The sequence below is a fragment of the Microtus oregoni genome, unplaced genomic scaffold, assembly GCF_018167655.1.
Source record: "Microtus oregoni isolate MIOR12 unplaced genomic scaffold, Mior012 000004F_ref0000308, whole genome shotgun sequence".
Classification (NCBI taxonomy): Eukaryota; Metazoa; Chordata; class Mammalia; order Rodentia; family Cricetidae; genus Microtus; species Microtus oregoni.
The window spans coordinates 11,811,159-11,834,704 of NW_024543063.1; the positions used below are offsets into that span (position 1 = coordinate 11,811,159).

General features: G+C 42.5%; 1 protein-coding gene across 1 annotated transcript; it reads right to left on the minus strand.

The window, feature by feature from the left end:
* Window positions 1-13,032: 13,032 nt before the first annotated feature.
* LOC121446924 (sp110 nuclear body protein-like) lies at window positions 13,033-21,822 on the minus strand. Its single transcript, XM_041649826.1, is given in 6 exon segments — window positions 13,033-13,056; window positions 14,496-14,638; window positions 15,045-15,192; window positions 16,233-16,468; window positions 21,012-21,180; window positions 21,682-21,822. Coding segments are annotated over 6 exon segments (861 nt in total).
* Window positions 21,823-23,546: the final 1,724 nt, after the last annotated feature.

Consider the following 23,546-nt stretch of genomic DNA (forward strand, 5'->3'; position numbering starts at 1 on the left):
GAACATATGGAGAACATAATTAGGGGAGAAAGCATGGTGCACATCAGAAAAAAAAAACAGAAAAAGAAAAGTGAGGCATGGAGATCTGAAAGGGAGGGTGGAAGGTGGAAAGAAGTCTGTGAAAGAAGGGAAGTTCCACTGGGACATCCATTCATGAGTCTCTCTTAGCCCAGGGGTGGCCTCACCTGGACAAGGAGTCCAGAAGAAGCCCAAAGTGGTGGATCAGAGGACTCAGAGGAAGAATGACTCAACCAGGAACTTGAAGATGGTGACCAGGTCTCAGAAGGCAAGGACTGGACATGCTCAGATATCCAAAGCACAGGGTAAGGCTATGGTGGGACCTGCCATTGGAAAGGCTCAGGATGGCAGGGTCCCTTAGAGCTGGCACAGGGGTGGGGAGATTCATGGATTCAATATTAGGAGAGAGAAAGAATGAGGATAGGAGTGAGAGGGGCAAAGAGAGGCAATGGTCTACTGTGGCTGAGGAGTTTTTGTTAAAGGAACATAGCCAGAGGTCATAAGGTTATATCCTCAGGTCATCTCAGCTGAGACCTAAGGCAGAGAGAGGGTCTCCACCCTTTAGATTTTACAACCTTAAAGATAACTAAGAACTTCCAAAAATCTGTGTCTATGTTTATGTCTACCTATTTGTACATTATTCATAGCTAAAACCAATAATTTTAAAAACTTTACTTAAAGTGAAGTAAGTTGTTTGGTAATATAACAGTATAAAAATGAGCCAGGTAGTAGTGGAACTTACCTTTAATCCTTGCACTTGGGGAAGCAGAGGCAGAGGAATTTCTGAGTTCGAGGCAAGCCTGGTCTGTAAAACTAGTTTGAGGACAGAAACCCTGTCTGCATAAACAAAAAGCTTATATCTGGGTTATGCTGCCCTCTGCTGGAACATTCTTGTAATGGACACTCAGTGGGCTATTCCTCTGAGACCTTATGCAGAGGCCTGGATGAGACAAAGTACTTGCCCTTCATGTTGTCCTTTGATCTTCATGATTGGACTCAGTTATAAGGGAAAACACTTAGATGAACTAAAAATCCACCAGGGTACTTCTGAAGACTTTGTTCTTCACCATGAAAAAGCACAGTGAACAATCCCAAACACCTCTTACTCTTTTTTTATGAAACACTTGAGGAAGCAGGAACCCAGACCGGTGCTGACCACTGTCCCTCAGCTTAGCTTCTGCTCTAGACTGCAACTTCTGAGTTGGCCTAGGTGCTTGTGACATTAGGAGTACTACTGAGCCATTTTGGCTTTTCAAAAATAATATTTTTATTTACTCTTTTAAGATGTCATCATGTATAGAATATGCTTTGATCTTGCCCATCTTCTATTCGCCTCTACAGCTTTCCCCACTTCCAGTCCCACACATCCCTCTCCCATCTTCCTAAACAGGGTTCAGTTAGTGCTGGGTGTGAGGCCAGTCACTGGAGCATGGGCAGCCTACTGGTAGCGACATGCACCCCATCACCTGCCAGCTGCTCCTGCTGAGGCATGCTGGATGATACATCTATATCCCACGGTCAGACCTCACACACTGTCAGTGCTGTGCAAACTTCTTACCTCAGAGCCTCGGCCCCATCTGTTAAATGGGCTGTCTTTGCCTTGGCCTTAGGAGGATGAAGGATGTGATTCTTGATCTTCTTGCTCTGCCTGTGACTTATGCTGCCACTCCACTCCCATCCCATATTAGATATTTTCTCTTAGATGAACCTCTCCACCCACAAAATAATCCCAATCAGACCAAATTAAAGATGCCCATGTTTAATGGAGTGTTCCCGGGTGCCTCCAGGAAAGCTTGGAGAGGGGAGGAGAGGGAAGAGGATAGGCACTCTCCCTACCAGAGGGAGCTCCAAATATTAAGTATTTTCTCTTAGATGAACCTTTCTGCTGACTCAAATAATCCCAATCAGATCAAATCAAAGCAAATTAAAAGATACCGTGGTTTAATGGAGTGCTCCCAGGTGGCCCCCAGAAAGCATGGAGCAGAGAAGAGAGGGAAGGGGAGACCACACAAAATCCCAAGACCATGTGTTCATTCTCTGGGGGGCAGTTTAAATAACACATGGGAGAGGTCTTGACCTTCCCTGGGGAGGGGTCACCACTTGGCAGGCTTTCTCAGAGGCGGAGTTGGACTGAGGCAACTCCCAGGGGAAGGATCTTATGCCAGGAGCTGGGGTGAAGCCCCAGGCAAACAATCCAGACTTTTTATACAAAGGGGTATTAGGGAGCTGAGGTGATGCTCCCGAGCAAACACTCACCTTGGACCACAGGTCAGAAAGTTTGCAGATCTTCTCTGGGTGTGTCATCTTCTCAGGTGTAACCATTACTCTGTTTCTCCCTGTGTTCTGGAAGTATTCAGAAGCTGGTCTTGGGGTCACTAATTGTTTTTCCACCTTTCCACTGCTCACCTTCCCTGTCAGGCTTCCTCCACAGAAGTTCTTTACTTCAGGAAATGGTTGTTATCTTTAATCGCTGAAGGCTCCTGGTTGTTAGCTCACACTAATGAGGGTCTTAACCAGCTGCTGCAGCTCCTTTAGAATGGGGCTGGCAGATGCTGAAGAGCCCCAGAAAGGCCTTCCAGGTTTCATCAGTAAAGGCCTTTTGCTGAAATGGGCAAATGTGGCTAAGCCAAACTCAGCGCCACTGAGAATTCACCAGGAAACTACCGTTAGGGGTAGAGTATGTGGCTTTAGATATGCTCAAAACCAAAGGCCCATCACATTCGAGGTACAAAGGGTACCTGCCACAGGTGAGATAGAGAGAGTGATGGTTTGTGGCCTGACCCTTCATGTTAGCTTGCTCCTTGCAGCACCCTAACCCCCCACACTGCCCCTTCATCTGTTGCAAGCATGTTCAGGACATCTGTCTTCTTTAGAGCTATACTTACCACAGGAAATTAGCAAAGATGTTTCCATGGAGACAGAGAACCTTGAAAGATCCCCACACTGGGATAATCTGCAACACCCTTCCCCCAGGGTTTATAATAGTAATTCAGGGTTACCTGTAGCTCTGCCTCTCACTCACATCAAGATCTGACAGATGCAAATCCCCCACTCAGACTGGATAACAAACACCATTGCAATCTCAGTGGGCTTTCTAGGAAACTGCAAAGCCAAGATTCTGCCTCTGACCAGGTCTGCTGGGAACCCTATAAAGTGTAAAGTGATAGCAGGTAATGACAGTGGACATTGTCTTTCAGTGCTGGCCTCCTCACTTATCCAGGTCTGTCTATTTTCTCACTTCCAGGAATGTCCAAGGATGATACTTTAGATTTTCTCTCTCCTACACTTCCTGTGACCTGTGGGAAGGCCAAAGGAATTTTGTTCAAACAGAAAATGAGGGCAAGGTAAGTGCCCACTGTTTTGATTCTCTGGTTTCTGGAGAGCGCTAAATGGGAAGATAGGGCCCTGTTCACAGCTCATCAGGAAGCAAAAACAAAAAGGCCTCCCTGGAAGGCATTTTCAGAGTTTTCCATAGGTGTACCTAGAAACCACATGAGTCATCTCAGGCCCCTGTGATTATGCCCCACCCCTTCAATATCTTGGAGGATTTATGGAGTCCTGAATCTGAAAGAGGAACCCAGATTTCCCCACCTCTGCTTCTACCCCTGAAAAAAAATCCCCTCTTGACGTGGAAAGGAGGAGAATCACAATGGGGAGTGATGAGCAAAACAATCCCACACCAGTTAGTATTTAAAGGGGCATTTATTTTGGGGTTAAGACTCACAAAGCACCAACCATCAGGAAAGGAGCCTAGTCGCCAGAGCAGGAGCAGGAACCAAGTGCCGGAACCAAGAGGGGAGGTGGGGAGCACACCTGCCAGATTTATAGGTAAATATTGGCCTAAAGGGTACCCGCCCTACAAACAAGGTGATTGTCTGGGGCTTCCCCTTCATCTCCCCCTTTTGTCTAAATAAGACAGAACCAAACCAAATACAACTATATACAATAGGAACAAATAATAAATATAAAATTACAAATGACAAACAATATTAAGCAAGAAACATATAACAAAAGTTTTACTAAACATTCTATTTCAAGGAGTCTAAATAATGTAGAGGGTAACTACGATTATCTAATCTTCAACTCCATCAAAGATCTGAGAAGGCAAGTAATATTACTTAAGCAACCAGAAAGTACAAATGAGAAACTTCCAAAATGTGCAACAAATTACAGAGACAACTGGCTACCTGGGCAATCACCCAAAGTCTCGTTTGCAATGTTGAGTCAACCAACTTTGGCTAAGGCCTAACATAACTGACATACCATTATCAAAGGCAAGGAATTTTTTTAGAACTATTCTACCCTGTCTTGACAAGATAAGACAATCCTGTTTCATCCACTTAGGGATATTTTGTATCTTTGTCAGTAGTCAAGGTATGAGCTTTTCTTTTGCTCAAAGGCCAGTTGTGCCAAGAAGAGGACAAGCTCCCAGTGGAGTGACTTTGGTGCTCAACGTTCTCTCAGGAGCAGAGCGGTGTTGCCAGGAGTGATTGTGTCTCGTAGGCACGAAATTCTAGGTTAGATTAAAGGCCATTTTCTACAGCTCTTCAGAGAGGTTGAAGATTATACTATCTATACTAAATATAGTCTCTATTTATCTAAAGAACCTGATTATCCTAACTATAAATATGACAAACATATATGACTATTGATTTATAATTCTCGATTTCTATCTAACTTGAGGACTAAGAGAATAAACAACTATGCAAATTATGAGGACAATGATCTCCAAATGTAAACAATGTCATATCAGAGGTAGAAATGTACATTGCAATATGGTAAATATAAGCAGAGCTATAAACATACTCTCATACAATGAATAGAGGTAGAAGCATACTCATATTCAATATTCAATATATTAATATACAAGAATCAACACCAATATAATTTTCTAAAAACAATAATTCACAAATACCAATCATCCCATCAAACCAGTTAATCCCTTTTTTTTTCAAATAAGCACCCCTAATCCCATAAAATACCTTCCCCATCCCCTCAACCCTATACCAACCACTAAATGATGTCCCTAAACCTGAGGGCAAACTCTGTTGGGAGAGGGGACGTCGTCCTCTAAGATTGCTTCCAGCTGACATGGAGGCGAGGCTCTTCTTAGGGGGTCTTGTGAAAGCAAATGATGGTAAAATTCCCAGATTAATATTTGGTCTAAGAAAATTGTAACTAGCCTCTGAGTGTTTTGAGGAGGTCTGGCCAGAGTGTTGTCAAAAATGTGCACCATTTGAAACTGTCTTATACAGTTGGTACCAAAAAACAGGTCTAATTTTAGTGCTATCAAAATCATGATATCATAGTAACCAGGTGGAGTGGATGTTGTTGGGCCCCATCTTCATCCTGGAAACTTCAAAGATTACTGTAGGAAAATTTGTTGTTTGTTATGGGAAATTTAAACATTAACTACAAGGACATATACAGACATATAAAGACAGACACAGATATGAAGAAAAGCAAAGAAAGTTTATCAAGTATATTATTATTCTTATTCTGTCCCATATCATGGCTCCTGACCTGAGACAGAAACTCTGAGATATCTCTTATCAACAGGCTTGGAATTGAAGAGGGACTGAGCCATAGTCCAACTCCAAAACCAGCTCTACAGATTTAGTTATATATATATATAGTTTATACGTACTAAAACCTATTCGGATTTCATGTTGATCCATATTGGGTCATAACTAGTGTCCATCCATCAGTATTTAAATATCCAGGGTCCCTTAAATTCTTTGAAGATGAGTGCTTTCCTGTGGAGACAAGAAAAGAACCCTGCCCCCAACCAATATTTTCTTCTTACCATCAGTATGGTCATCATCCTTGTGAATTAATTGTTATTTTTCTTTTCCAGTGGGGCTTCTCCTCTTCAAACTGAACCTTTATTAATTTTGATGGTTGTTGAAGGGAGCTGTGGGCTGCATTCCTGCCGCCCTGCTCCCGGCCACCTGGCTAGCTTATGCCCCAAAATAACTACACACAAACTGTATTCTTTTAAACACTGGCCCATTAGCTCTAGCCCTTACTGGCTAATTCTCATATCCTGATCAACCCATCTCTAATAATCTGTGTAGCACCAGTCTTACCAGGAAAGATTCAGCATGTCTGACCTGGCGGCTTGCTTCATCGCGTCTGCCCCGGACAGCAGAAGCATGGCGTCTTACCTCACTTCCTCTTCCTCCCAGCATTCTGTTCTGTTTACTCCACCTACCTAATTTTCTGTCCTATCAGGGCCAAGGAAATTTCTTTATTTAACCAATGACCTTCTTCCATCAGATGGTATGCACAATTTTTCCTCTCCTGTGGAGACAAGACCAAAACCCCTTCCCCAACATAACACATCTCCTGGCTTCCATTGCGAGGTCAGCACATCCTTGAAATAAACTGGTTGATTTAATTCAGCAGATTTTTCCATTATCCAATGTCTTTCTGCAGCCGTTGACCCCTTCTCATTAGCGTTGAGAAAATTCAAGGTTAATAAAGCATTATGTAACCTATTTCTGGGGGTGTTTTCCACCCTTTTCTGTTTGTTCAACATATCCTTTATAGTCCGATTTGATCTTTCTATGACTGCTTGACCTGTAGGATTGTATGGTATACCTGTAACATGCTTAATATTTTAATAAGCAAAAAACCATTTCATTTTCCTAGAGACATAAGTTGGACCATTATCCATCTTTATTTGTGTAGGTATACCCATGATGGCCATAACTTCTAATAAATGAGTGATTACTGAATCAGCTTTTTCTGAACTTAAAGCAGTTGCCCATTGAAAACCTGAATAAATGTCAATGGTGTGGTGTACATATTTTAATTTGCCAAATTCTGCAAAGTGGAACACATCCATCTGCCAGATTTCATTCCTTTGAGTGCCCTTTGGATTAGCCCCTGCAGGCAGTGGTGTTTGGTTATAGAAAGAGCAAGTAGGGCATTTCTTTACAATCTCCTTAGCTTGTTGCCATGTAATAGAAAACTTTTTCTTCAAGCCTTTGCTATTGACATGATGTTTTTTATGAAATTCAGAGGCCTGCAACACACTACCAATCAACAATTGATCAATTTCTGCATTACCCTGTGCTAGAGGACCTGGTAGACCCATATGGGATTGGATGTGTGTTATATACATAGGGCAAAGCCTGTTCCTGATTGTATCTTGTACCTGGATAAACAATGAGGTTAGTTCTGTATCATCAGGTATAAATTCAGCAGTTTCAATATGTAAGATAACTCTTTCTGCGTATTGTGAGTCAGTAACTATATTAAGAGGTTCTTTAAAATCCCTTAGCACCATAAGAATGGCATATAATTCTGCCTTCTGGACAGAATCAAAAGGAATTTGTTCCACCTTACTCGAGTCTTCTGATTTGTAACCTGCCTTCCCTGATTTATTAGCATCAGTATAAAATGTATGGGCTCCGATTATTGGAGCATCATGGACAATTCGAGGAAAAATCCAAGAAGTTCTCTTTATAAAGTTAAACCTCTTGCTTTTTGGATAGTTGTTATTAATTTCTCCCAAAAAAAATTAGCACATGATCTTTGCCATGGTTCATTATCTTCCCATAACTTTTTTAGTTCATCAGCAGTGAAAGGCACTATAATTTCTGCTGGGTCTATGCCTGCTAGTTGATGAAGTCTCAATTTGCCTTTTATAATTAATTCAGAGACTTTTTCCACATAAGTCTTTAGTTTCTTACTTGGTTTATGTGGTAAAAAGATCCATTCCAAGATAATATCATCTCTCTGCATTAAAATACTGTAGGAGAAATTTTGGAAGATAATATGACGAGAATACAACTGAGCTCTGGATTCACCCTGTCCACATGTGCCTCTTGAAATTTTTCCTCAATCATTGTCAGTTCTTTTATTGCTTTAGCTGTTAATTCTCTGGGACTGTTCAAGTCTTTATCACCATCCAATGTTTTGTTCAAATGAATTATTAGATCAGGTGTTATCCCAACAGCTGATCGTAGGCTGAAAATGTTTCCTAACAGTCTTTGGAAGTCATTAAGAGTCCGTAGCTGATCTCTCCTAATTTGTGCCTTTTGTGTCTTAATTTTTTGCAAACCTATTTTATAGCCTAAATAATTAACAGAATCTCCTCTCTGAATCTTTTCAGGAGCAATCTGCAATCCCCATTTAGGTAAAACTATCTTTATTTCTTCAAACAGTCTTTCCACGGTATCCATGTTTGGATCAGATAACAGAATATCATCCATGTAGTGATAAATTATAGACTTGGGAAATTGCTTGCATATTATTTCCAATGGTTGATTTACAAAATATTGACACAGGGTGGGGCTGTTTAACATGCCCTGGGTGAGGAGGGCCCACTGGTATCTCCTCAAAGGTTGAGAATTATTATAAGTAGGCACTGTGAAGGCAAACTTTTCTCTATCTTTTTCTTGTAAAGGTATAGTGAAGAAACAATCTTTTAAATCAATAGCTATGAGAGGCCATCCTTTTGGTAATAAAGAGGGCAATGGAATTCCAGATTGCAGAGGGCCCATAGGTTGAATAACCTTGTTGATAGTCCTGAGATCTGTCACCATTCTTCGTTTACCAGACTTTTTCTTAACCACAAATACAGGAGAATTCCAAGGGCTGGTAGATTCTTCTATATGTCGAGCATCTAATTGCTCTTGTACCAGCTGTTCTAAAGCCTGTAACTCTTCCTCAGCTAAAGGCCATTGCTTTGTCCATATTGGTTTCTCAGTCAACCATTTCAGAGGCAGGGCTGTTGGTATCTCTGAAGGGGCATCAATTGCTTTGTGTTCTTGTACAGTTCAAATGGCCGGTTTCCACCGTCTGTAATATCTTTTAATATTTTCCTCAGAAATATAGGCTCTAGAAGCAGCAGGAATGTTAATTTGGGTATTCCATTGCTGTAATAAGTCACGGCCCCATAAATTCACTGCAATATTGGCTACATATGGTCTTAGTTTTCCTAGTTGCCCTTCTAGCCCTATGCATTCAACCCATCTCGTGCTTTGCCTTACTTGAGATAGGGTTCCAATTCCCAGGAACTGAACATTTATGTCCTGAAGAGGCCAATACAGATGCCAAGATTCTGGAGTAATGATACTTACATCCACACCTGTGTCCAGTAGGCCAGTAATAAAAATGCCATTTACACACACTCTTAGCTTTGGTCTTTGATCACTTATAGAAGTCTGCCATTATACACGTAACTCATCCTTCAGGGCATTATTGATTGTAACAGCAGGCATGGGGCTTTCTAATTTTCCTGACGAGGCACGTTCTCTGCAGTAACCAGAAATGACTGGACCACATCCGACATGGGGACCTGCGAGAGGCCCCCCATTGCATTTCCCAATTGTAACAGGTTGCCTTGTCTATCTCTTGTTGACTTACACTCATTCATCCAATGTCTGCCTTTCCCACATCTCCTACATAAACCTGAAGGCTGAGTCCTTCTATTTTTGTTATTTCTAGAAGAGGCATTATTAGTATTCCTGGAAATCCGTTGTCTACAATTCCTTTTCATATGTCCCATTTTGCCACAATTAAAACATTTGGTATCTCTTGATGCCTTCTTTTACCATTGGAAATTGCTTCTTCTACCCATGCTTCAGTGCCATAGTCAAATGTATCAACATTCAGAGTATGCAAGACTCATTCATCCAAGGGCACTGATCTGATCTTTAAAGGCCCCAAGATCCTTTTGCACTCCACATTGGCAGTCTCATAAGCCAAAGACTCAATAATTATACGTCTTGCTTCTGGGTCAGATACCCCTATTTGTACAGCTTTAGTTAGTCTTTGTAAAAAGTCACTAAAGGGTTCTCTCTGACCCTGTTTAACTCTGATATATGATTCCATTCTCTGTCCTGGGTCTTGAACCCCATCCCAAGCCTTTAAGGCTGCTGTAGTATATATGGATAAGGTGTGTTCATCATAATTAGCTTGTTTCAGAGGATCGGAAAAAAGTCCTTCACCTAGAATTTGATCTAGGGAAATCTCAATTCCCTTTGCTCTTTCCTGCTGTTCTAAAAGTCTAGCCTCTTGTCTGAATAATGAATACATGATTTTAATAAGCTTTTATATAGATCATTTAGATATAAATTACCAATTTTAATCATTTTCCTGTAAGCTTGGGTATATGTGGCTTAGAACAAACATTTCAACTTTATTTACATCTGTCTGGTGTACTAATTCTTCCTGCTTTAATAGTTATTTATTTTGGTGGTGGGGGAATGGTATTTCCTGGTACAGTTTTGTAAAAGGATAAAGGAAGTCCTTACTGCCATATTCCTAGGATGTCCAGGAATTCTGTGCTAGATTTTTTGGAGGGGTTTCAGAAAATACAGTATGACATTTTCATTAAACAGTACCCTCCCCATTAGCATGTATTAGGGTTTAGTGAGGCATCAGGGTGGCCTTTTTCAGCCTGGTGCACATGAGTGTGTGGCACGCACACACAGACACATACCCTGCATTAACTTGCATTGTTCCCCTCCTCCCTTGCTCTCTCCCCAATCCCTGGGACAGTCTGGGTCAAGCCTGCTGCTCTGATTGTATTTGGCTGGAAAGTGACTATCGGTGCCTCCACAGGAGGTACAGAGGGGGTCTCTCTTCTGTGGTCTAGCCTTGGTTCAAATCTAAAACCACAGAGTCCTCATGGGTGCCCTGGGTGGGGGCTCTTGGGGGTCAAATACATTTGGAAAATATTAGACAGGGTGACACAGAACTCCCAGTGAAGTCTTTTCAAAGATCCTGGTTCAGGCTCATTAGGGGTCTTTAAAGGGTTGTGCCAGTCTTCATCCTGGGGTGGGGGGTTACTTTGTTGCCTTTGATTTCCCTTCTGTGCATGTGTGCTTGTGTGCATGCTTTCATACACACATACATGCAGGAACCTGGGAGGCCAGAGGACAGTGTAGGATCATGGAGTTGGAGTTGCCAAAGATGTGAGCTCTCCTGTTCCCTAGGTAGCTTTTAGAAACCAACCCAGACCTCCCCAACACATCACTCTCTCAATCCATAAACTGGTCTTTTACTTTTTAAAGCATACATTTTACTGAGTCCAGTTAGTGCTACCCATGAGTTTGTGTCTGTGGGGCCATCTACTTGAACAAGGACAACCTACTAGTAGCCACACGCGGAAGAAAAGTGACTCTCTTTCCCCCAGTGGTCAGCCACCGCTAAGGCATGTTGGATGGCACAGAGAAAGGCCAGAGCCAGATCCCTCACACACTGTCACTGCTGCTCACTGCCCCATCGATTACATGGGCTATGCTTGTGCTTTTTTGGGTGTGATACAGTTCCTGCTGTTCTTGATCTGCCTGTGACTTCTTCGGCCACCTTCACCTTTCACACCCACCCAGACCCTTGGTCCACAGGTCACTAAGTGCCCACATCTTCCCTGGGCATGTCACTTTCTCAGATGTAACCATTACCTTGTGCTCTTCCTCGTGTTCTGGAAGTATCCAGGAGATGGTCTTTGTGTCACTAATTAGATTTTCCCCATTCCCTCTCTCCTTATCAGACTCTTGATTTCCTCCACAGATGCTCACCACATCAGGAAATTACTTTGTTCTCTTAATTGATTCTTTGCAGGTGTCTAGTTGTTTGTTTACACTTACTAATTAGGGTCTAAGTCAGCTCCTGCAGCTCCCTAAGTGCGGGACTAATGGATGGGGTACCAACCTGGCCTGCTCTCTTCTTCTTATACAGGCACAGTCCTAACAGATGAGGACCCCCACCTTCACAACCTCATCTGTAGTTACCTCCAAGTACCATAAGTCGGTATTTCTCAGCCTTCCTAATGCTGTGACCCTGCAATACAGTTTCCCATGTTATGGTGACTCCCAACCATAAAATTAATTTCATTGCTACTTCATAACTGTAATTTTGACACTGTTATGAATGTAAATATCTGATGTTTCCGAGGGTTTTAGATAAACCCCAAGAAAGGGTCATTTGACCTTTAAAGGGGTCACAACCCACAGGTTGTTCTCAACATAGCATAAGTGGATTAAGCATTTCTCTTACTAACTCATGATAGAGATTTAATCTCAGCATAGGTCTTGGTAGGGAACAATAAGACCACAGCAATGCCTATGGAATTCTATATGTATGTGTTTTAAAAGTTTACCCAGGACCTGTAACAACATATTTTATAGTATCAGTGGAATTTGGTAGCAACCTCACAATAAGCATCCTTTTTTAAAAAAGAGATTTTTTTTTTATGTATACAGGGCTCATCCTGAATGTATCCTGAAGTGCAGAAGAGTACACCAGATCTTATTAAGGGATGGTTGTGAGCCACCATGAGGTTGCTGGAATTGAACTCAGGACCTCTGTAAGAGTAGCCAGTGTTCTTTACCTCTGAGCCATCTCTCCAGCCCCCAGTGTCTTTCAATCAGCACGGAAGAAGAACAGTTTCTATTATAAGTGGCACTGGGGACCTTTTCTTTAAACTTTAAATGAAATTAGCCAAGGGTCAGGCCTGTATCCTGGGCTAGAAGGAGACACAGCATCGCCTCTGGAAGGTCTCATCTGAAAGGAGCTCGCAGATAACACCAAAGTGAAGAACTCTAACCTGGAGACAGTTGGTGCAGCTGACAGGTGATTACCATTTGCCCTGGAGTGGGAGGGAGGCACTGCAGACAAAGCTCATTTGGAGCACCACACTTGACCCAGGTACTACAAGCAATAAGCGTGTAGCACTGAGCATATTTGCTCCTTGCATTAAATCCTTCTATTTCTGCATCTTTAGTTTGCACTCATCCTAATATCAACATCATTTTCTAAGACACACAGACACCAGCAGCTTTGTCTATAATATCCAAGATGCATGTCCTTTTCCATTGCAAATCACCTGTGAACAAGGGTATTGTGAGCCAGTACCCCAGTGTTGGACCAGCTGTGATGGATTGCCTTGCCCAAACAGGAAGGGCCTCGGAGCAGGAACACGAGGGAGCTTGGAGGCAAAGTTCAGAGGCCTCTGTATGTGACACAGCAGCTGAGCATGTATCAGGATTTCATCTGCTAGTCATGCTCTTCTTGAAGTTCCTGTTGGAAATTCAGAGAGGTCCATTCTGAAAGAGAAAATGTTGACGAGAGAGACTATCAGGGAAGCTGCTCTTTTGAGGGTACACTGAGGTTCCCCCATTTTAGAAAATACCCACACTTAGATATCAGACTAGGTATGAAACCCACAGAGTGGGGAGAGAAATGAGCTTCTTCTCCTAAGGGTTAGGGCCAAACTGCTTCTTCTTTTAAATTCCCCTTAGTGATAAAATAATTTTCCCCTTTACTTAAACCCAAGACCCAAGCTCTCCTGTCTCATTTCTCTCCCAATCTCTCTTTCCATTCTTCTCCTTCAGGTACAATCCTTACACATCCATCCCTGTAATGTCTGAAGTTTATTTAGAGCAAAAAGCTTTATTGTGGTGTGAACTTGTGCCACAGTGCACACCTGGAGGTCAGAGGACAACTCTGTGCATTCCATTCTCTCCTTCAATACTTACGTGGGTGCTGGGGATTGAATCAGGTTGCAAGGCTTGCACAGAAAGTGCCTTTACCCATTGTTCTCACTAGCGCCCCCATATGTGATAAGAGTTTGAGTATTATTGGGAGACTCTGTCCAGGAATCACAGCAATTCAAGCCTTCTGCAGGTATTACAGGTTAGAGAGTGCTCAGAGGTGCCTTGGTGGGGTCACTGCCACAACTGAGGTGGCTCAAAATGTCTTAAAGGGGTGCATGAACTGTGCCTTCTGTAAAGGCTTACTAGACTGGGGACACAGGGAATTCTTTGCGTGCAGTTAATGTACGGTAAAAGGGCCTAACTGTGTTTCTTTAATGGGCTCTGGGTTCAGGGCAGGATGGGTTTCTTTGGCTGGCTCTGGTTTCAACCTAACTTCTTACCCAAACCCACTAGGCTAATTTTTTAACTTTTGTCACCTCACATTTTTTCTTTTTTTAAATTGTGTTCATTGAGCTATATATTTTTCTCTGCTCCTCTGCCTTCCTCCCCCTTCTCTTCTACTCTCTCCCTTGCTCCCAATTTACTCAGTAGATCTTGTCTTTTTCGACTTTCCATATAGATTAGGTCTTCATTTTTATTTAGGTTCTCTGCTGTTGTGAATTGCAGTCTGGTTTTTCTTTGGTTTGTGTCTAAAAACCATTTATGAATGAGTGAATATTTTGTTTGTCTTTCTGAGTCTGGGTTACCTCACTCAGTATAATGCTTTCTAGATCTATCCATTTGCCTAGGCTAAGATTCTTAAATCTCTGATCACAAAAAAACTTGGCCTGCCTTAAAATTCTCTGTCCATTTGCTTATGTGTAAGGTCTTCACGGGCACCTACACCTCTGACTTTTTCACTTAACAACATTTTCTGTTTGAACACCCAGATCTTTGTAAGCCATGCTGCCTAGTACACATTTTTGCTATTGGATTTCCACTCCTTCCAGGACTCGAATCCACCACCCTTGGCCATTAGCATACCTGCTCCAGGAATCTCAGTGTCTTCTGCTTGCACCTTATATCCCTCTTCCAGTCTTTTGACTTGGACCTTTTCCCTTCCCTTAAAAATTCTTTTGGAGTGAGCCAATCCCCTGATTCATTCTGAATGCATTTTCATGAGGATCCTGTAAAAAAAAAAAAAAAAAAAAAAAAAAAAAAAAAAAAAAAAAAAAAGACCTTTACAGGATCAACCTGGCTTCTCTGTGAATTTACCACAAGCCTCTGAGCCTCCCCATTGTGATTCTCCTCCTTCCCATGTCTTTTTTTTCAGGGGTAGAAGCAGAGGTGGGGAAATCTGGGTTCCTCTTTCAGATTCAGGACTCCATAAACCCTCCAAGATATTGAAGGGGTGGGGCATAATCACAGGGGCCTGAGATGACTCATTGGTTTCTAGGTACACCTATGGAAAACTCTGAAAACGCCTTCCAGGGAGGCCTTTTTGGTTTTGCTTCCTGATGAGCTGTGAACAGGGCACTATTTTCCCATTTAGCGCTCTCCAGAAACCAGAGAATCAAAACAGTGGGCACTTACCTTGCCTCATTTTCTGCTTGAACAAAATTCCTTTGGCCTTCCCACAGGTCACAGGAAGTGTAGGAGAGAGAAAATCTAAAGTATCATCCTTGGACTTTCCTGGAAGTGAGAAAACAGACAGACCTGGGTAATTGGCAGCTACACGGACCTTGAAACACCATAGAGTTGTAACAATAAACATGGCTCTGGCCAGTGCCTCTGTCATGAGGCTAGAATCTCAGAAAGATGAGGAATGGGCTGGATCCAGCCATCAAAGCCACAGCTTTAATCTTAGACATATCACTTAGCAAATTAAAGACTCACATGACAGAAAAAGAGATACAATAAAGATAGTTTTAGGCAAAAAAAAAAGGGGTCTAAACAATTTACAGTGTGTTTAAAAATATATGTAGACTTTGGAAAGAAAAAAAGAAGGATAAAGTCTTTAAAAGGAAAAGGAAAAAAGAGTAGTTGGGTGTGATGGCACACACCTTTAATCCCAACACTTGGGAGGCAGAGGCAGACAAATCTCTGTGAGTTCAAGATGTCCTGGAACACAACTTTAATGCCAGCACTTGGGAGGCAGAGACGTGTGGATTTCTGTGAGTTCAAGGACAGCCTGATCTACAGAGTGAGTTTCAGGACAAAGATACACAGAGAAACCCTGTCTCAAAAAGCCAAAAATTCAAAATAAAAATAAAAGAAATAAGAGTTTAATATGAAGCCACTCAAAGATGGAAAGCACACAGAGTCATGATACTGTATGTTATTATGCTCTCTTTGAAGTGTCTGAATGCTGAGGAAGGAGCAACAGCTGCTAATAGATATTTACTATTTATTAAATGCTGCTGAATTAATCCAAGATAGGTATTTTGAAAATACCTTGACTTCAAAATTAAACTCAAAATGTATGTTACTTTGGAGAAGAGATTTTACTTTTGTTGCCACAGGAAATGAGAGGTTGTGGATTCATTCTGAGTCAAGTAAAATCAGGTTTGATCAAAAAAAGACCCCCTGAGAAATCTGATAGGAGTGGATGGCCCAGATGTCTGAGTTCTACATCCAGAACTGATTCAAGACTGCTGCCTGAGATAATCAAGCCTCACCAGATACTCAAGTCAGGACTTGATCATAATTCTAAATTTTCTTTAGGTCCCCATAAGATTATTAGCACCCCCAATCAGCAGGAAGTAGCCTTGAAAAGTATACCCACATTCCCCCCAGATGTTTCTTGCCTGGAGTAGTCTTTCCTTCCTGGACGAAGCCAGGGGGAGGCACAGCTGGGTGAGAAGGACTGGGATGCTCATGCCGGATCTCATTGATTTGCAGTGAGCCTGCTTGCGGATCACCGACTCTTGGTGAAGAGGACAGATGGTTTGGTGGAGATGGTTGTGGTGGGGGTAGGGTCTGTGGACTTCTCTTATTCTCTTCATAGGCAGTAACAACTGGAATTAGCAGAGGAACACACATCAAGACCCTGGAAGTTATATGGCAGATGGGATTGCCTAGTGCATCTTTTCCCACAGCACAGGAGGCAGAGTTACTGATTTTCCTCATGTGCACAGAACAGGTTCATCACCACCCATGTCCATTCTGTGGCTGCTTTTGGCTTTTATTTCATTTGGACACTCAGTGCTATTTAGTCTCTGCTATATCACAAAAAATTGGGCTGACCATATAGAAACCTACTACTGCAGAAACTCCCTCAAATGTATACAAATGTAAGTGAAATGTAAACGAACTCATCATATAACAGAGGAGACAATGACCTGATAAGATATCATATGCTACCAAATAAAATGCGTAGTTCCAGGCACATCTTTATGAGTCATTGGCCAAAGGAGTACCAGAAGTTCCCTTGCCCCAAACATTACAGATCATTGCCAGTGCTATTGGTTACTCTCCATAACCTGCTAATAAGAACCTGTTGATGAATGCACCACACTTATGCCATCTTGCAGGAAGAAATCACGCTAGTGTCCAACTAGAAGCTTCACCACCATGGACTAGCATTCTTAGTGCTGGAGAAGGTCCTATGCACACTACCAGAGGTGAAAAGTCATCATCAGTCTCACACAGCTAGGAATGCTGTGAGCTACAATAGTGAATTACAATACTGTGACCTGCTGTACTCACTAGTGCAATAGTGGCACAAACTTTATGGGGGTGACCAACTACCTTTCAATTGGATGTAAGGGCTGCCAGTTTTATGAGATTGAACCCACATTTGACAGTGTTAATATGTCCAAATATCTAAGAATAGATAGGTCATGGACCTCAAGTAAAACCTACTACATTAATTTTCTAAATGAGCATAGCAACACAATCACTACTAATAATGTTTTGTTATGCTCATCATGATAGCTATTTTGGGCTAAGAACTTGACCACATCTGGAATTACCTAAAACCCAAGTGGCTGGGTACACCTGTGAGGGAATTTTCTTAATTAAATTATTTGAGGTAGAAAGCCCCATCTTAAATCTAGATCTTTTTAGGTGGTAAGCCCCACCTCTAATCTGGGACACACCTTCTTCTGGCAGTTTATATAAAGGACATATAAAAGAAAGCTAGCTCTCTTTGCATGCTTGTTTTTGCGGGCAAGAACTGGCATTAGAGCTTACTTCTTTTGGATTTCTGAGTATACTGAAGACAAGCTGAGATACCCATCCTCCTTGATTGAACAACTACTGTATTATTGAACATTCCATCAGTGGACAGCCATTGTTGGACTAGCTAACTACAGCCTGTAAACCATTTTAATGAATCCTTGTTTTATAAATATTATAGACTCTACGAACATCAGCATAGGGATGGCACCACCCACCGTGGGCTGGACCCTCCCCTATTGATCACTAAATGAGAAAATGCCTTTTACCTGATCTCATGGCAGCATTTCCTCAACTTTGGAGTACTAGTTCTAAATGGGATATCTGTTATGTCCCCCCTCAAAGCTCAGGGATCTGTGCTAAAGAGGAGGTGCAATGAGCAGAGGTGGTAGATGAGTCCATGGAAACAGCTTCCTTTGCACACAGAGGGACTGGTGCATACTGACCTCACAGAGTTCAACATGTGTCAACATGCCCAAGACCAAGTCCAAACCAGACAAACATCTGAGCACTGAGAATGGGAAGTGGGCACAAAGTTCCACTCCTAACCAAGAAGGTATATGCAATTAATACATGAAGGAGAAGGGAAAATCAGTTTTCTTCAATGGATTGACGCTGGATAATCAATAACACTCCAGGTCAAGCCCCCATGCTGACGAATCGTTGGCTAGTACAAGATGGACTCCATTTTTTTTCTTTTTCTTTTTTCAGTTTTATTTGTGCTTTTTGTCTTTTGTTCTTATTTGGGTTTGAGGGGTTTTTTTTTGGCGGGGTATTTGTTTGTGTTTTGTTCTGATTTGGGTTTGAGGTTTTTGGAGGGTTATTTGTTTGGTTTTTGTTTTTTTCTAACATAGGACTTCCTCTATGTAACAACCCTGGCTGCCCTGGAACTCATTCAGTAGACGAAGCTGGTTTCAAACCGGCAGAAATCGACCTGCCTCTGCATGCCAAGTTCTGTGCTTAAAGGCCTATACTGGGCTTGAGTTTTCTAAGAGAGAGAGAGAGAGAGAAAGAGAGAGAGAGAGAGAGAGAGAGAGAGAGAGAGAGAGAGAGAGAGAAAGACTATGAAGTGGGGTGGGTAGAATGGGAGAAGCTGAGAGCACTTGAGGGAAGGGAGAGGATGTGACCAAATGTATGGAAAAGGTTTTGAAAAATGACAGCAAAAGTAAATAAATAAATAGAAGAAAGTTAAGCAAAACTGGGTTTTGAAACACAAAATTGGATATTTTGTACCCAGGGCTTTCATTTCCTATAATTCTAGTTTTATAGACCTTAGTCAATTGTGTAAAATATTAACATACAATTTTAATTGTGCAATATTAATAAAAGTCCCTATTTGAATAGATAAATATATCTCCCTGGAGTAGTAAATAAAACAAGGTCTCCTTAGCAGAGTGTATTGAGACCTTGATCTTCTGGTTTCTGCCCATTCCTGCAGGTCCTATTGCACCCTATGACCTGGCTACTCAGTGGGACTGACCTATGACCTTCCTTTCCATTCCAACACCAGGCCTTTGGTTTCACACACACTGTTCCCTTTAATAGATTTGGGCTGGTTTCTCTTAAGACTGTTCTACATCATTTATTTCAGAAATAAAGATGCCTTGACCGATGAATGGCAAAAGTCATGGACACCAACAAGGTTCAGAACAAAATCACAGAGCTACACTGGCAGGGAGATGAGCCCGGTCAGGTCTAGGAGGGGCTCAGCATATACTGGAAGCTCGTGTTCCTCAGGCTTCGCTGGGGCCAGATGCCTGGGCAGCTGCTCTGGTTTCAAGGTGAAGCCTACCCTCCACTGTACTCTTAGCTTAAGGAGTCACCTCTCCTCTAGGGAGGAGCCCTTTAGATGGTGAAGAGTCATCAATAGTGACCCAGCGACGACAGTGTCAAAATGCAGTGTGATTGTGTTGGACTCTGCTGGGTATGTTCTCTCCAGTCTCCAGTGGTTTTACTGCCTGGTGATCCTCTTACTCCCACCTCAACTTGTCAAACCTGTTTTCTGCCCCTCTCTCTGTTCCTTTATTTTCCAGCTATTAAAGTTTGTATGTCAAATGTCCCCTCAAAACTTTGGTGTTAAGGGTCTGGATCCCAGGGTGACACTACAGACATGGTTCTCAACCCCTTAGGGGCTCAAACGATATTTTCAAAGGGATTGAATATCAGATATCCTGCTTATCAGATATTTACATTATGGTTCATAACAGTTGCAAAATTATGGTTATAAAGGAGTAATGAAAATAACTTTATGGCTTAGGGTCTCCACAACATAAGGAGCTGTATTGAAAGATGGCAGCTTTAGGAAGTCAGGCTAAGAATCACTGCACTGCAGGGAAAGAGTGGTACTTGAAGAGGTGGGGCTGAGTGGCCCTGTTTGGTCCCTGGAGCATCCCTTGAAGGGGATTATGGAATCCAAGTCTCTCTTCATTTTCAGAGTACACAGTGAGCTACTTTGTCACACATTCCTGCTGTGACACACTGCCTTGCTACAGGCTTCACCTATGAGAGGGCCGAGCCCTCCCAAATCCTTTCCCTCATTGTAAGCTAAATTATCTCGGGCTCTGATGAACGTCCCATCTCTTCCTGTTCCATCACACCTCATGCTCTGTTCTTTCTCCTACTCTGTCTTTCCGTCTGTGTCTGTCTCCCTCATCTTTGTGAGCTCTCTCTCTCCTCCAGCCTTACAAGCTGCTTTCCTGCTGGCTCTGTTGCCATAGTGGTTACTATCTTGGCCTCTGTATTGGCAAATCCATATAGGCGTTCCCAGTCCTACTTCTAAAACAAATGACTGTGGGAGTTCCCGTCAAACTTCCCTTGTCTGTCAAGAGCAGTTAACAATGATGTCACAGGTTGCTTTAAGGACTCAAAAGATGATCATGCAAATTGTGCGGTGAAACCGACCTGTCTCAGAGAGATGCACATTGAACCCGTTTCCCCCCTCTCCGTCTCTAGAGCTCCCTGTCTTTCTTCCACATCTGACCTCTGGCATTTCTGTCATCTCAGGTACTCCCTGGAGATGGCCCAGGACCTGACATTTTCAAGACTGGTGTGGTGGGCTCACACCAGTAACACCAGCACTAGCAAAGAAGGCCAAGGCAGAAGGACTACATCATGAGACCCTGTCACAAACAAACGTATACCCGAACAACAATTCACTGAGTAGCTGCAACAAAAACATCTGTGTCCTATAAAAATTCACCTTGGGACAACCGAGATCAAGGCAGCAAAGGCTGCCCCCTCCAGCTGCTTTCGTGAGTGAGTGTGGTTTGCCTTTTCACAGGAAGAACAAGCATTGGTATGCATATTTCACACTGGAAACAAACCCAGGCTTTTAGTATCGTAACACTGCACTTGGAAATGATATTGGAGAAACCACCTTACCATTTTCGAAGCTTCTGAATATTGCCCCTAGGCTGGGGTATTCACGTAGGTTGTCTTGGCTGAACAATATCAGTAGCAGTGACAGATGGAAAGTTCGCTCCAGACTGGTGAGAACATTGAACACCACTCTGGATACAGGAACCAGATCCTGACAGGCATCTATAGAATCCTTCAATGAGTAGAACAAGGATGAATTAGTTTGAATGGTTCTTCATTGAGCTGAGAAGTCTATATTTGTGGTTTTCTATACTGTAAGAAAGCTACTTTGGACTGCTGAGGCTGGCTAAGTGGGTGAAGGTATTGGCCATCGAGCCTGAGGACAGGCGTTTGATCCCCAGGATCCATATCATGGAAGGGAAGAACAGAGTCTACAAGTTGTCCTTCAACCCCCACACCATGCATGTGCCCACCTCCACCCACAAGCAAATACATGATTGTAATTAAAAAAAAAAGAAGCCAGGCTTGATGACACTTGCCTTTACTCCTAGGAGACAAACAGTCAGATCTCAAATGTTTTCTATTGAGGCCAGCCGGTCTACAAAGTGAGGTCTAGGACAGCTAAGGCTACACAGAGAAACTCTGGGGGGTTATAGGCCTAGATCTCAATAGTTGAGCATACTTAGTGGGGATTGGACTGCCTTGTGGAGGGTCCACAGGCCTCACCTTGTACATTTTTTTTAGTGATGAAGTAGTGGTCTTGGAGGGCTTCGAAGAAGGGGAAAGGCTTGTTGATGGCATAGGCAATGTCCTGCTTTGTCTGAATGAAGTGTTGGAGAAGAACCTCCTCAACGCCCTTTATCATAGTGAACATCCTGGGTAAAGAGGCAGGCTGAGGAGACAGAGGCAGAGGCTGTTGAGAGTATGGGGAGTTGCTCTTGTCGGAATGGTTACTTGAAAGTAGTCATCCTAGTCCTCAAGCATCCCTTAGTGGTCTATAGACCCAAGTCTTAAAGATCTGTGCATACAGAAAACAAAGGCAGTGCCCAGCGACCACAGAGGCTGAGAGTGACAGACAATAGCATGTCACTATCCTGAAAGGCGTTTTCAAGCATGAGGTAGCTTTTGAAAATATCTGCTATTCCCTGAGTGGCTGTTATGTCCAGCCTTTGTTCTTAGGATTTCACTGGCAGTAACTTCCTGAGTTCACAAAGTATGCAAGATGCTCACTGTCATTGCAACTATGTAGCTGTGGATAGCTGCAATGCAGACAAGGGTGGGGTAACACTCATGCTAGATGATACAATGTGGACAGGGCTGAGTAGGCACCAAACCCTGACTTTCTGCTTTACAGTTAAATTAGTACTTGACACTGAGCAGGGTTAGAACAGTTCACCACACTGCAGCTGAGCCCATCTGGTACCAAAGTTCTCAAGAAAAGGGACCACCAAATGTGGGCAGATAGAAACCTTGCCATATTTAGACACTGAAAAAACACACACACACACATATTTTGACACAAACAGGTAACACAAAATAAAACCAGGAAGGGTGTGAAAAATAGGACTGGTCAAAGTGATGTCAACATGTGGATTTATAAATCCTTTTCATTCTTCAGGACAGATCTGTGCCTTTTTCCATACCCATATGATGGTCATAAAAACCGACCACTTCCAGATCATGAGGAAATAAGCAGTCAGTTAAAACAGGACCAAACCTCTTATATGACACATCATTGGCAAAGTGTTGTAAAAGCAGAAGCCCTAGTAACCAGTGCCGTCATCTGCGTGAGCTCTTGGTGACCGGAAGTACCGAGGACTGAGCCCTCGTGCTTCTTTGGTAAGTGCCCTATCACTGAGCTATGTCCCCAGCTAACACTGAAGATTATTTTGTTTTATTTTTAAACACAAAGCAGACAAGGATCCCCCTTTCATCTTTTGTTAAATATAATATTAAATTGTAATTGGTGAGTATTTCCAGGGATTTAATCCCATTGGCAAATTAAGCAGTCCTGTTCATTTCTACTAATTTCCAAATTCCTTAACCTTGGTAAGAAAAAAAATAAGGAAAAAAGAAGGAAAAGAGGAAGAGGAGCAGCCACATCATCACCCACTGCAGGACTGGAGGGCAGGACGATGTACCATCAGCAGCCTTCAGTCCTGAGAAAATCCTGGCAGTTGAGGACAGGTGTGAGAGAAAATTGTTGACAAAGCTCATGCGGGGAGAGGGGAGTCCAGGATGGACAAATACTCTGGGCTCTGTTTAAGATGACTTACTACATGGCAGCATTCAGAGTAAGACAGTGACAGTGTTCTCATTTGTCACCTGCCATGGTTTCCAAAGGATGAAAACCAAACCCCAAAGGAGTTAAGTAACAAAGCCTAAGGAAATCAATGGTACAACAGAGTCTGCCTGGCACTAACATATATATATATATATATATATATATATATATATATATATATGTATATTTACTGTGCAAGATACTGTATCTTAAACCTGACAAAATGGCTCATAATCTCTGGAGTCTGAGGTGAGCCTGGTCTACATAGTAAGTTCCAGGATAGCCAGAGCTACATAGTAAAACTCTTACTTGAA